Source organism: Penicillium malachiteum (assembly GCF_028827825.1).
Source record: "Penicillium malachiteum strain IBT 17515 chromosome Unknown utg000002l:1.0-8849297.0:1.0-8852440.0, whole genome shotgun sequence".
NCBI classification, from domain to species: domain Eukaryota; kingdom Fungi; phylum Ascomycota; class Eurotiomycetes; order Eurotiales; family Aspergillaceae; genus Penicillium; species Penicillium malachiteum.
The window spans coordinates 8,347,828-8,362,411 of record NW_026643095.1 but is presented as its reverse complement, the minus strand read 5'-3'; the positions used below and the strand labels follow the sequence as shown (position 1 = coordinate 8,362,411).

At 43.5% G+C, this 14,584-nt stretch overlaps 1 protein-coding gene across 1 annotated transcript; it reads left to right on the top strand.

Annotated features, from left to right (window-relative positions):
• Window positions 1-6,333: 6,333 nt before the first annotated feature.
• On the top strand, window positions 6,334-7,812 carry N7483_006111 (Zn(II)2Cys6 transcription factor domain-containing protein; the record flags this gene model as incomplete). Its single annotated transcript, XM_057089548.1, has 4 exons — window positions 6,334-6,423; window positions 6,604-6,870; window positions 7,029-7,343; window positions 7,426-7,812. The coding sequence occupies 4 exons, from the start codon at window positions 6,334-6,336 to the stop codon at window positions 7,810-7,812; spliced, it is 1,059 nt and encodes a 352-aa protein (XP_056949377.1).
• Window positions 7,813-14,584: the final 6,772 nt, after the last annotated feature.

The window sequence follows — 14,584 nt, the reverse complement described above, 5'->3', positions numbered from 1 at the left end:
TTTCCTTGCTTGAAATGTTTTTTTTTCCATTGGGGACTCCAGGGCTGTATTGATTATGGTTTCCGTACACACCGTTTATTCGGGCACATTTCCCGCTAGACAGCCACGCGTTACGGTATGAACCTTGTGTGGTGTAGGTTTTATTATGAGAATAAGACCCGTCTACTCATTCAAACATTTGAATGTTCTTTCAAGTTTTCATTTCTGGTGTAGGGCATGGGGGAGTACAGCATGAAGCATGCATGTTCTGCATGCAGAATTGTAGATTATAGTACGGGCCATTAAGGAGGGATGGATCCGAATTCCATGATCTCCGAGTCTGCAATGAGTCTGCAATGCCAGTATCTGCAACATTGGAAGACTCGGAATCAAGTCAATTCTACTTCCCATTCTCATTCTAACTCCAATTCCAAAATTTTGAATCCCTATGAATACCTTTCCTTGTACTCCTAAAACGCCGAGGAGCCACCGACATGATGAAAAAAAGACCCGCACCAAGAACTCCATAAACATTCCAGAATCAACACAGAAGGAAAAAAAAAAAACCTCAATCCACCAAATCTGAAACACTCCACCATAAGAAAAAAAAACAGAACCACATTCTGCAGAGAAGAAAAAAAAATACTCCGTAGAATCCACAACAAAAACAACACAGAACAAGCGCCCGCGCCGCCTTCGGCCCGTTGTCGGGCAAGCCCGCTAGGCAAAACCTTGGAAGACTCCATCTGGCGTAATAGGATTGGGTCGGGTCAGGACTCCGCTCCCATAGACTCCATTCCCCGAAAAGTACTCCGTACGGCGACCTTTTTCTGTAGTACCATGGATGCAAGGCGCGGATCCAGAGATGAATGTGAACCTTGGAAATCTCAAGTTTGGGTCGGATTTTTGTTAGCTTCTGGGTTCGGGACGATGCACCTTCCTGGTATAGTATAAGTGGAGTATTCATTGGAATTTGGTGCACATGTGGATCGTCTGATGTTGGTTCTGGTTATGGTTCAATTCGGATGAATGGATGATGTTTTCTTCAATAAATCTTAGAATTTCCATGAAATGACCAAATAGACACATTAGACAGATTCTGGCCTTGCTCTGTGAATCAGATATTTGCTGGTTCCAAGCTCACCTGAAATTTGAACCAGTGGCTGATGGCTCACCCTGGTTTCATGGTACTGGGTTAGTAGCGCAGTGGGGAGTAAGACTTCAGGCTCCATTGCCACGCGAGCTCATTGCCACGCGAGAGTGGAAGCAGGGACTAGGTGGTTAGTTCGGTTAGCGTAGATGGCAGTGACTAGTCTCAGTTCTTGTTTTTTTTTCTTAGTATGAGGGTCTAATTTCCACGGTTTTTGTGCGTGGCGTCGGATTTAATGCTTCCAGAGCCGACCATATTGGGAGTAGACAAAAGCAGAAACAAATTGCCGGTGAATCAGTGGGTAGTTCGTAAACCCGTATTCGTACTGAGTATCCATAGAACTAATTCCTTCTGCAGGCATAGATGCCTGATCTTCGGGAAATATCAATAATCCCATGAGCATCGGCAGCAACCACTGTAGAAAGTATCAAGTAAGTCAGGAACGCACTGTTAGTGGAGTAGATCTACATGATAGTGAAGCACGGATCCCTACTTAAGATCGACGAGGAGAGATACTCCCTACGAAGAGGCAACCAGAAACCGAACCAGCGGCTGAGTTGGTTCTAACGCGGAGCCTGGCCGAGAAGGCACTAACACAAGTAAGCGAGAGGGCAATTTCATTTTCTGGCGGTGTCTGTCTCGCTAGTGGTACCCCATATGGAAGGGAGACATGGGGCTAATCAAGATAGTAGATCTGAATTTCAAGCCTGTCTGTGCGCTGACATGTGTTGGGTGACCTGCAGGATTCGTATTGTGGAGCTTGAGTTCAGATTCAATTTGTGAGAATTCGAGAATCAGCTGTACTACTAGTAGTAGCTCCTGGAACTGCATCAAGGGCCAACTAGTTAGAATTATCAGATATCCAGTGGGATAAATGACCAGGACCAGTTCACTCGAAAAAATCCAGCTTCATACGAAAACTCAGATGACATCAACATGCATATCATCCGATTTTGATTCCACAAAACCCTCCATTTGATGGCCGTTCAACGAACCACAACATTGCCCACATGATATCCAGAGGTAACAACACATAACCTCAGGCTTTGACAGGGAGGATTATGGAGCATTGGCAACGATGGAATATACAACGTTTAAACCAATAAGAAAACTCGAAACTTACCAGGGCCAACCCACCAGTCAGCAAGCCACGTCAAGACTAAGACTAACCTGGGGAACCCTTGCAACGGGCCACAGATGATGTTCCCGTGCAGGCGCAACACATAACCGAGGACCACCTTGCTGCCCAAAGGCCGGGATCTGAGCGGTTCTTTGCGGTTCTCGGATGGATTTTGAGTTATTTGTGCTCGGGATGGATCAGTTTGGTTTTTGATTTTCCTTTTTTTTTGGTGTTGGTGTTTTCTTTGTGGCCCCTTTCACGGTTAGTGTTCCAAGTTGGCGTCAGTGTTAGGTTTTTCGCAAGGGTATTGAATGGTCACGATCCCTGGTCATTCTGTCAGCCCTGTGGCATTGTTATCAACCCGAACACCCCTGTCGGATCTATTGATTGGACCACGGGGTGATGTCATGTTCGTCAGAGAAGATTCTAGGATCAAGGAATAAGCACTTGAATAAGATGATTTCTGTAAAGGACAAGTATGTCTTTCAACAGTCTTTTCTACGTATTTAATATATTAGAAACATTTGAATCCACAAAGTTACGGTCCCGAGTGGAGCACGGGTGTGTCAGATCGGTTATGCATCGGATAGCAGCAGAGAAAAAAAAGGAAAGAAAGAGAGGGAAAAAGCAATATGATCGACCCGCAGTACAAACAAAAAAAAACTTGACAACGTTTATCAAACGAAATCACCCCCAAAAAAAAAAAAAAGTAAACATAGAAAACAAAGGATGAAATTATTTACATGTATTATTTTTTTTTCCCTTTTCACTCCGAGTCGAAATCCCAATCCTACGGTGTCACCGCCCCTCGACCCATCACACGACCCAGTTCAGCACTGCCTCGCGTTCCATTACTCGCCACGTCAGATCCCTTTCTCGTTATAGGTCCGTGGCCCGTGTTCCCGTGACTGAACAGCCATGCGGGCTGCAGCGGGCTGCGCCTATTAGTGCCCGACGGGTCTCCATCCTGATAGACGCGCTCCCGTGTGGGTTATAAGAATAATCAGAGATAATTCTACACTCTCCCCGCAATAAGTGTATCATAGATATTTAATTTTATGTTACTAATCCAGATACAGTCCGAGATTAATTATATGGCACGCCTAGAATGAAAAAAAAAAGTGTAGCCTGACTCAAGTACTGGGGGCGGTTCCTCAAGCCCACACATTTTTTCCCCTACTCCGTACTTACGCTCAGTCCTTCCTTGGGTCCAAATTGACTAGCGCGTCCCCAGAACAAAAGGCATCGACTGGCTAGGAAGTTTGGGTCAAATGGTGGAGTCTATTCCCCTTTTTTTTCCTCTGAAAAGATTTTCCACTTTTTCCCTTGAAATTTGATTTCATTTTATAAATTTATTAATATTTATTTTAATTTCATTTCATTTTTGGCATAGAAGTTTGGTACGCTAATAGCAATGCCACGCCAGAACAAAGTGGAGAGAGCGGAAACGGAAAGACGCGGGAATGTACAGGAAACAGGGAACAGTCACATCCCAAAAAACGTGGCAAGACCCAGGGTTTGTCGAATCAATGTGGATAGAGACTAACGAAGAATAAAAGAATAAAAGAATAAAAGAATAATAAAAATAAATTACTATTAAATAGGTAAGGATATGTCGAGGACCTCAACGTCCCACAAAGGAATATTCCCACCAGGTTCAGGTTTCTCAAATTTCTAGCCCTGGAAGGTCGCCCCCCCCTTCGGCATGGTTCATAGGGCAGCGGACTACCAATCATTGAGTTCCCCGAGGATGGTCTTTTATCATTTGGTAATTAAAAAAGAAAATAATAATAATCCTGTGTGATGGCAACACACATGCATAAGATCAGCGGGAAGGCCGGAGCGGCCCGTGGGACAAGTACCCCGAGGCAAAAGTTCTTCATATTACATGAAAACGTGTACAGTGTACAAACTTGTGGAAGATACAGATACAGATCGAAATTGGAATAAGAATTAGACACGTCGAATATGTAGAAAGATTAGAATATATCTATTATACCGAATACTAAATAGATTAAATTTCTAAGTAATTCTAGTAATTCTAATAATACCTATGCAAACCCCCCATTTTTTTTCTCATCTCAGAAAATCAGAAAATATCATGAAATCATCCGTCTGATTCAGATTCGGACACGCCCAATCCTCGGGTGGACACGCGGGATTGGCGGTGACCAATCCTCGTTACGTTTTACAGATCCCGAAAGTTTGCTCCTTATATACACAAACTCATCTACTATACCTAGGTATATACTTATATATGAATTCTTGGATACATTGAATACTCTAATTTCTATTTCTTCTATAATGCAATTCCTACTGTTAATGATCACCTCCACCCCGTTACAACGTGGTTGTGGCTCCAGAAAGAACAAGGAACCCGCTCCCCTCCGGCCCCCCTCCATCAGCAGCTTACCGACGCTAATGCAGGTTACCTTGGCTCATAATGGGCTTTCCGGTTCCAGTACCACAGAGCTGGGATTCTTTATGGTCAACCACTGCCGAGCAAGTGAGTATTAGGCTCCGCTCTCCGTCACCAGACACTCGTATTGGGAAAGGGTGGCGAATAGAGAGGCCCCCCCCTCCCCACTCACTTCAGCTGAAGTCTGATCGCCACTTTTTTTTTCTCACCGCTCTGGCTCTGGTACCTCCGTTCTTTTACTGAGTACTGGAGAGGGGGGAAAAGTGTTCGATAGTACTTGCAGTAGCTCCATGTACAAGGCCCGGAGCAGATATGCCAATGCATGTTCCAAGGTTGTTTGGTTTGTTTTTCCTTTTCCTCCACTTTCAAAATGTTGGGTTTTTTGGGTACATTCGTACGGGGTAGTCTGAGGGATTGAAATGTTTCAAATTATCATCATCTTCTTATTATTATCAATTTTATTTTATTTTTTGAGAGAAAAAAAGAATTAGGGAATCAGAAATCTATTACCTCGGTATCTAGGTTCGTTATTCCCCCCCCACCCCCCTTTATCTTACTCCTTTCAAACGTTCACTACCAAGGATATTCCTACTCGACCTTGTTTTTAATTTATCAAGGATTCCCAGTTCCAAGTTTTACTGATGTAAAAAAGTGATAGTTATTTCATAGCTCACATTTTTTAGATCTTTTTTTTTCATGCAACTTCTGCACTTTTTTCCTGATTCGCCTAGTGGCTCTGTGGATATTGGGTTGCAATGGATTGACGCAGGCAGATTCGCCCCGAGCCGCGCCCATCGCCGTGGGAAAGAATCCTGGTTCCGCGGGGCCGGTTGCGGTTGTGCGACCGAATAGAGGAATCATGATGTATTTAATTACCAGTACTTTAAGTATATAATAACTACATATCACAGAAAAAATAAATCTTATTTTAATTAATTAATGAGATAATTCCGGTAATTCTCCCTATGTAATTAAATTTTATTCTGGAATACTGACCGACTCTTATGTGGGGGAGAGATGGGGGCTAAAAAAGAAACACTCCCCTCCAAAGTGCCTTAGTATATATAAGTCCGCTTAACTTAGTGTGTACTCCGTCTGTACAAGACGTACTACGGGCCGTAACTGTTCATTGCCACTGCTCAGCTGAGTGGTAGGGTCCGCCATCCTGGCCCATCCATACCGATGGGTCACTAGGCGCCGCTTTAGCCCGCTCTGCCCGGGCTCCATAGGGACCAATTAAAAAATCATATTTAAAGTGGTTCTTTTGGCTCTATAGATGTGACTGGTTCTATATAATCATCCCACGTCATAACGCTTTTGTTCTTCTTTTTTGGCCTTTTTTGTTCCCTTTTTTTTAATGCCCTTTTTTTTTACTCTTTTCGCCCCCCTTGGAATTTATTATTTTATTTTATTCAGAAAAAGAAAAAAAATTATCCAAAAAGAAAATTAAAATTAAATAATTCTTTTTTTTTTCTCTTTCTGATTTTATTTTATTTTATTTCTTCGATTCCTTTCCCTGGGTGCATCGGCTTCCCTTTTTCCCCTGCGTGACCGCGCTATGCTGGCGCCGTGATTCGACTCCTCCCCCTTTCATAACTCGACGTCACATCCCTGTACCCTTGACTCATCTCATCCTCCTTCTCTTCCTCCCTCAAAATCACACAAATGTCCAATCCCTCCGACTACGACCCTAATCGACAGGGACAGTATCCACCTCAGTGGAACGGTCAGTCTGACGATCACGCTGCCTATCCGGTATGTATGAACTGGAGACCAAAAAAAAAAAAAGATCAAAGATCGCGAGAATGGGAAAAAAGAAGAGGCGCAGCTGAAACAGGAGCTGAACTTCCCTCCCGGCTGATCTTACCAAAAATGAATCTAAAGAAAGAAAGAAAAAAAAAGGAACCTCCACAAAGCTGACCTATCTATTTCAAGTATCCGCCGGCCTCTTATCCTCCTCCTCAAGAGCACGACCGCGCCTACTATCCTCCTCCCAATTCTCAATACCCGCCGCCTCCTCCACCCAACATGGCAGCTATTCATCAGGTCCAAGGGCAAGATCCTTATCATCGTTTGCCGCCTCCTCCAGGTGCTTACCCGCCTCGTCCCGATGTGTATGCGCAAGCCGCGCCGGTGGTCTATCAAGCAGCAGCTCCACGCCAGCGAACTGCCATTGCCTGTCGTTACTGTCGCCGACGAAAGGTACGTGATAATATGGAGTCCTATACTTCACCAGAGATGCCTCGGGAACAGCACAAAGAAATATACCACCACTACCAACTACACAACTTCAACCCACTTATCACTATACAACTTCGAGAAACCCCTCGCAATACTAACATCATACCCCCACTTTTTAGATTCGTTGCTCTGGGTTTGAAAGCTCCTCCGATGGGCGGTGTACCAACTGTGTGCGATTTAATCAGGAGTGCATGTTCACCCCGGTCTCTTCCCAGGCGCAAGCCTTTGTTCCCGCTCATGCCGCCTACCCTCATCTGCGCAACCAAGGTGGGGCCCGCGGTGGTGCCGGCGTGACCCTTTACGGAGCCCATGGACAACCGCTTCCACCACAACAGCAACCGCAAGGTCCCGAAACTACCTTGCCGCCGCCTCAAGGGATGTACTCTCAACACCCGTACCCTGGGTCATCCCTTGCGTCGAGCACGACGGATCCGGTAAGGCCGCCATTCTCCCCAATGCGCTTTGCTCGCTTCGAAGAGATTCGCAGAAAATCTAATTGGAGGATTTTTGGTACAGAGACAACCTCAACCGAACTCGGTTCCAGGCGCTAACGCGCATTACGATTATCCCGATCCTACCAATCTGGCCCCTGTGTCCAGTTCCACTCCGGGATACCAAACATCCAGCCCATACTACCCGCCACCTCACGATCGTCGCACCTCGCCGCAATCTGCTTACGCCTATGATACGCGCCATTCTTCTTCGCCCCACAGCTCGCCATATCCGCCCCTGCAGCCGCCACAAGGTGGTCCCACTCCTCCACCAACCTCGACTCCCGGCGGCTCGGCTCGTTCTGGAGGATTGAATGTGCGCGATATGCTCAACCCGGGTGATTCTCATGGTCGATCCAGTACCGATAGCGACATGCTCAATGCGCTCAATCGGCGCGGTCTCGGCCAATAAAGAGATTTCTTTCTCTTTGTCCTTGTGGTCCTTATCTTCCCCTTACTTTCCTTAAGTTTTGGGAGGAGATTGTGAGGTGGAGAATCCCGAGGGGCACGGTTAGAAAGGAGACGCGCCGAGGAATGCCTGGAATTGCGAAGGAATGATCCGTGTGCTGGCCACACGGTTTTGAGATGGGAGCACCCATGTGTTTTTTCTTTTTCCCAAAGGTCGAGTTATGGTCACCTAGAGGCATCGTGGCTGGATCGGAAAAAATCCAGTAGGATCGAGGCTGGTTTCTTGTTCGAGTCTTTATTTTTTCTTTTATTTTTCGCCCCCTTTCTATTGTTGAGAAGATCACTTTGGAATTCTCTCCCCACTTTTCAGTTATCTTGGTTTCTGGGTGGGAGAGATATTCGTGATTTCGCGCGAATTAGAACGCTTGGCTTCATTTTCCTTGACGCCCTTGACGCCAGAGATAATGGAGAAAAATGTCGGGGATCAAAAAAGCAGCAAGGGATATGGCAATCTCGGGGTTGTTCGCTCAGATTAATTCCGGAACCACGAAAATCTGAGCTGGAACAGCCATGGCAACGATGAAACGGTCTCACATTTTGTTTCTACTGGGCTTTTATTACCTGGTCCAAACACGATGCCACGAAACGCGGACCCATGAGCTTTACGAGCCGCATGAAATTTTTGAAATATCGAAATACTTGGTTTGGGAGGTCCTTTTTTTAATTTTTTTCGGCATACGACACTTTATTTTCTTTACGCTTTTTTCTTTTTTTTCTTTCTGGGTATCTCACCTATACATTTCGATTTCTTTCTATCGATTTTGTCTTTTGATTAATTGCAGAGGGGCCCAAACTCTTGGGGCGGGGAAGTCGGGGGTTTCTTCTGCATGTTTGCAGGTTTGCAGGTTTGCATTCTGCAGATGGTGCAGGTGATATCAGTGGTTATTTGAAATACAGCAATCCAAGTCTCATCGGGTAGGAAAGCTGCATTCTTACCAATGATTACCCTATTGATGCATATCCAGACCTTAGCGTTCGAGGTTTCGGCTTCATGCATCACACCCCTCACCACCCTCTTCTTTTTTGATTTTTATTTCACTCTTTTTTTTCTTATCTGCCCCTGCGATGCAACCTACGCACTTCACATCGCAGGGTGCGCCACATACTTTTTTTTACAATTTCGGGCGGCTATTTGATCATTTTCAACTCCTGCGTTAAGGTTTGGTTTACTGCAGCTTTTGTTTTCTTTTTCCCCTTCTTTCCCGCGCGCATGGCTATGTTTCTCCAACATCTTACATTACGAGGAAGGCAATCTCTTTTAAAGCCCTTGAATTTTCCGCATGTCCTTGACAAAAGATGGTCGGCTGTGTCAATTTTCGTTGTTTTTCAGCTGTTTCGTTCATCTCTTTATCTTTTTTCTTTTGCGTATGTCTTCAAGTTTTGCATGTCTGCTTTTTATACTGGGATAGGCTGTCTGATCACTCTTTGTTTTTCGCGTTTTGAGCTATATTTCGTCGGCTAAGTGCTTTCGGAGCTTCGACCGGATAATCCATTCGATCTCTGCGTTTACAATTTCTCCTCGGTTTGAATCCACTAGTCACAATATTGTAATCTATAGTGTAATCTGTGTAAGTGAATCAGTACTAGTATCTAGGAATGTGGATTGAGATCTAATCTTGATATAGATCTAATCTCATTTATACCATGCAGAGTATCCGACAGATCTATGATGACGGCCCGAACCATACTCGGTAACTAGTACCTGCAAAAGCAGATCCAATAATCTTCACCCCAGATTCCAGAATGCAATAGATGGAGCTAAGATTAGATCCTCCCGCGATAAGCGGCAGCGGCAGATTTACCAGATCCGCGTCGATGAGATGCCGATACGATTGCGGGGACCGGGAAGATTCAGCCCTGTCCGAGTCATATGATCCGAGCCGAGTCATTTAAATGTAGTCAGATTTGCCACTGCACCACTACTATTAATACAATCATGTTAGTATTTGTTTCAGATGTTTGATTATGCTGGTACTAAAGTGTTGCTGTTTATTGTATGTTCAATTTCTTACCTAGGGTTACTGCTCTAGTCCGTATCAATTTGATTAGTGTGCTGTCTTCCGCTGCAGTTCCTACAATAGAGATATTATAGTGAGATCACCTAAATGGAATTACAACACTTGAGATTTATTTGTATGGACCCCGATCTTCACGTTATTACTAGTATTTCTTTGATACAAAAAGCACAGGCTACTTTTATATGATAACTTCAATACGGAGGTCGATCCCAAAAGTTCTTGCCAGAAATTATAATTTCTTTTTCTTAATAAATTACTGCCCCTGTACGTAGGGTGTATAGCTCGCTGTATGTAGGGTGTATCACCGTGTTAAATACTAGTCTAAATATTGCCTAGGGTAATTCGGCTGCTATGGAACACGCAGCGTTAACTACCCCGCAGATTTAATCCTCATTCTTCTCAGGTTATTATCTTTTTATCCAGAGATGAAGACAGATATTGGGCAACGTGCTATTATAGTAGCCCTAAAGAACCTAGGGTGGACTACTAGACATGTGAGCGATTACCTTAATATTCCACGACGTACGGTCGACGCTATATGGCAGCGTGCGTTAGAACGAGGCTTTCAGCCGAATCAACCACAGCTTAATATTTCAGATGAAATGTTAGCCGATAAGCTACGTTCTGGACGCCCATCTAAGCAAACAGAGGAGCTTAAAACACAACTTGTGACCAAAATCCGTGTAGATCGCTACGGGCGTGAGAAAACATGTGAGCAATTAGCATTGGAAATAGCATGTGAAGAAGGTATGTTGTTATTTGATATGTTATTTGATATGTTATTTGATATGTTATTTGATATGTTATTTGTTAATATTTACTAATACTAGGTGTTCAAATATCAAAGACAACAGTCTGGCGTGTGCTACAGAAAATTGGCCTGCGAAAGACGAAGCCTACACGCAAGCCAGGCTAGCAGCTGAGGCGAAAAAAACAACGCTTGGAATGGTGTTTAAAACATGCACATTGGACTATTGAGGACTGGAAGAATGTTATTTGGACTGATGAGACTGCTGTAGTTCCACTACACCGTCGGGGTGGATATCGAGTTTGGAGAAATTCAAAAGAACGATTCATCCGAAGCTGTATTCGTGAACGTTGGAAGGGCTCATCTGAATTTATGTTCTGGGGTGCTTTCTCTTATGATCAGAAGGGTCCATGTCATTGCTGGGTACCTGAAACATCTGCCGAAAAGCGTGAATCAGAAGAAAAGATTGCTGAATGGAACGCTGAATTAGAGCCTATTATGCGTGCTGAATGGGAGCTTAATTCAGGCGTACGTCGCTTAGGGCTACGGAACAAACCTGGAAAACCACCCCAATGGAAATGGAATCAGATGACTGGAAAGCTTGCACGAAATTCAAAAGGTGGAATCGATTGGTATCGATATAATACCGTGATTCTAGGGCCTAAATTAGTCCCATTTGCGCTTAAATGTGCTCAACTTCGGCCGAGAACAGTGGTCCAAGAAGATAAAGCCCCTGCTCACTCGCATCATTATCAACAACGAATATTTGATATAGCAGGGGTCCAGCGTATGCTTTGGCCTGGAAATTCACCTGATCTCAACATGATTGAGCCTGCATGGCCTTGGATGAAAAGATATACTACAAAGAAGGGCGCCCCTAAATCACGTAAGGAAGGGATCAAAGTTTGGGAGGCTGCGTGGCGTGATCTACCTCAAGCACAAGGTCAGGCTTGGATTGAGCGTATCCCATGGCATATACAGCAAGTAATTAGACTAGAAGGGGGTAATGAGTACTGCGAGGGACGTGATAAAACAGGTGAAATGATAGCTCCTAGTGGAATTTCAGGTGATAATATGAACAGTGACAGCGACGGCGATAGCAACGGCGACAATGATAGCGACAGCGACAATGATAGCGACAGCGAAAGCGGGTGGGAAGATATGTGATATTTAGTGTATGTAACGTGCTATATTTGGTACATATTTCGGTTTATATTTCGGTTGAATTTACAACTCAATTTCAGTATATATTTCGATATTTACTATATCTAGAACAGCGTGTAAATTATTAAGAAAAAGAAATTATAATTTCTGGCAAGAACTTTTGGGACCGACCTCCGTAGATATCAGTACTATGCGTCACATGATAATATGGCCAAGTCCGTGTTTAGATCAGACCACTTCAAGTTGAGAGCTGCCTTCAAAGTAGATCTCGGGATGTATATTCATTATCTTGTCTTAAATTGATCAACTGGTAAATAAGGTCAGACTCGAACTTGAAGTGGGTATGATTTAACCTGGTAACTAACTTGAATACTATGCAGTTGGTTGTCGTCTCGAGTCAATCATACTAGGAACATTTGAATAATAAACTTCAAATGTTGAATGCACCAGCACCATGTATCCAATTGATACACATGTACTGATATCCATATCCGAATTCTCCATCTTGAGCTCCGAGTCGGCAGTAATCTGTGCACATATACAAGATGTCTTTAATATAACCTTGGAACACGAAAATCTCCGGCCTCCTTCGTCCTCTACTTCATACTACTACTAATACTTTTGTCTATTGACCACAACCCAGAAACTTGAAGTACTTAGTATTTCCAGTATTTGATCTATGGTTTCCCAGAACGATGGTTAATACATTGAGCATTTGAGTAATCAACCATCATTATGTATGTATGCAGCCTGAGATGAGGTATGCAGATTAAGTCTCAGGCTCCAAGTCTTCATGGGATACCTACATAAGAAGCAAATGTTAAGAGAGAACCTTGAAATTCTCCTGGTTGGACTACATTTTTGAACTTCAAATGTTGAAGTCGACAACATTGAAACCTTAGACGTCGAGTTTTATTTTCTATAAATAATGGGACTTCCTTGAGTTTGGTATAATTTATTCTTTATTGCATTCATATGCTCAGTCGTAAGCAGACATTACCTACGTGCATGTATATGCCAGGTAATGTACCAGGTCCACATTAATTGACGCGTTTGGCGATTATATCTATACCGCATGTGCAAAGGTACATCAGAGCTTCACCAGTGAGTGGACTTAGGATTAGTGGATTAGTTCCAAGATTATGGCTGATATTTCCATGTTCTTGGCTTGTTAAAAAGAAAATATTCTATTTATTCCAGATATCTCAGCTGCTTATTATTATATCTGTACATACCTCTAGGGCTGAAATTGTTCTTATTTTAATTGATATCCATCTGAACTTGAAATTCACATGTATAGTATCTACATATCTGATTATCACTGGCATCATGGTGACGTTGGATCCATAAAACCTTTTTTCCCACATGCACAAAATTTATACCTATCGCTAGCCAGCCTTATATACTTCACCGTTTTCTTTACCTCTTCATTTTTGTTCTTATGAATAGTAAAATAAAATTAACTCATCTTTCACATTGATTGTCAGCCTTATTCTTTCAAATGTTTAAATGTTGATGATAATACTTAGGGATAATCTCATTGTGTTGAGATCGGCACAATACCATTCAACCGGGTAAAAGACCGCGCTAGATGCCACCTGGGCAACTTTTAAAGCCACGCATCAAAAGTCCAAGCCACTCCAATTCATCTCGGGCTTTATTCCATATAGGATCGGATACGCCTCCGTACGAATGTAATCCGTAGACCACGTTGACAATCTCGCTAAATGAGAACTTTAGTCGTGGTACCCATAATAGGGGGGAGACAGCTGCGGCACCGCCCTTCACTCCCGAGCCATATTCTCTGGGACTTTTTAGAACTTTCCGCTTTAGTGCTCACACCTTGCCGCTTTTTGCTCACTGAGTATATCTGAGCATAGGTATATGTACCCGGATCTAATTAGTTATCAAAAATAACCGCTTCCAAGGTTACTAATTAAGCGCAGGAATAGCCCGGTAGGAGAAAGGACCAAAAAAAGAATTGCCAGTAGCAGTGGCCGTGAGTCGAACACGGGACTTCAAGATTTGCAATCTTACACTCTAGCCAACTGAGTTACCACTGCTGGTTGATACCCTTCAATTTGGGTTCGTCGTATAAACTAGGTAAGGCTCTATCTGTTATGTGAGTTGCTCCCAAGGTTCCCGATGCTCCAGCGCTTACCCACGACTGTCACATGACTTATGACCGCTCAGGGTATTTGACACTATGGTAGTAACCTTGGAACTACTCAGTGAGCACGATGATCCAGTGCACCTCTCTAAAAGCGGCAATCATCCGAGTCCAAGAAAGGAAATTCAATTTTTTGGGCTCTAGAATATGATTATTTTAATTTATACTTGCATGTGCACTTGAATTTGGCCCCCAGAACAGCCCCGAAATACAATAAAGTGCGACCCAATAAAATCGTGGTAGTATTAGCGACACGGCCAATAAAGTACTCTTGTGAAGGAAGGATTCCACAATTGTAGTGGCTTAATGTATATCCATTGGAGGGTGGACACGGATGAGCTAGTTCAACGATGTGGTTGGTTAAACCGTGTAAACAAAACAGGAAAGATATTCATCGATGCGTGTCCTGAGCAAGGTCCACTCTAGCAAGGCTTGACAAGTCAACTTCCGTGAATGACTGTTTCCTCGTGTGCTTATATGCTGACCCTGTTTTAAATATTGCTTACTTTCCACATTCTTCCAAGTTCTTTGTTTTCATCGCGATTGCTAACAATACCCATTCATCCTGTTCGCGTATTCGAGTTCATTGAGAAACTTGAACTTGAACTTGAACAAT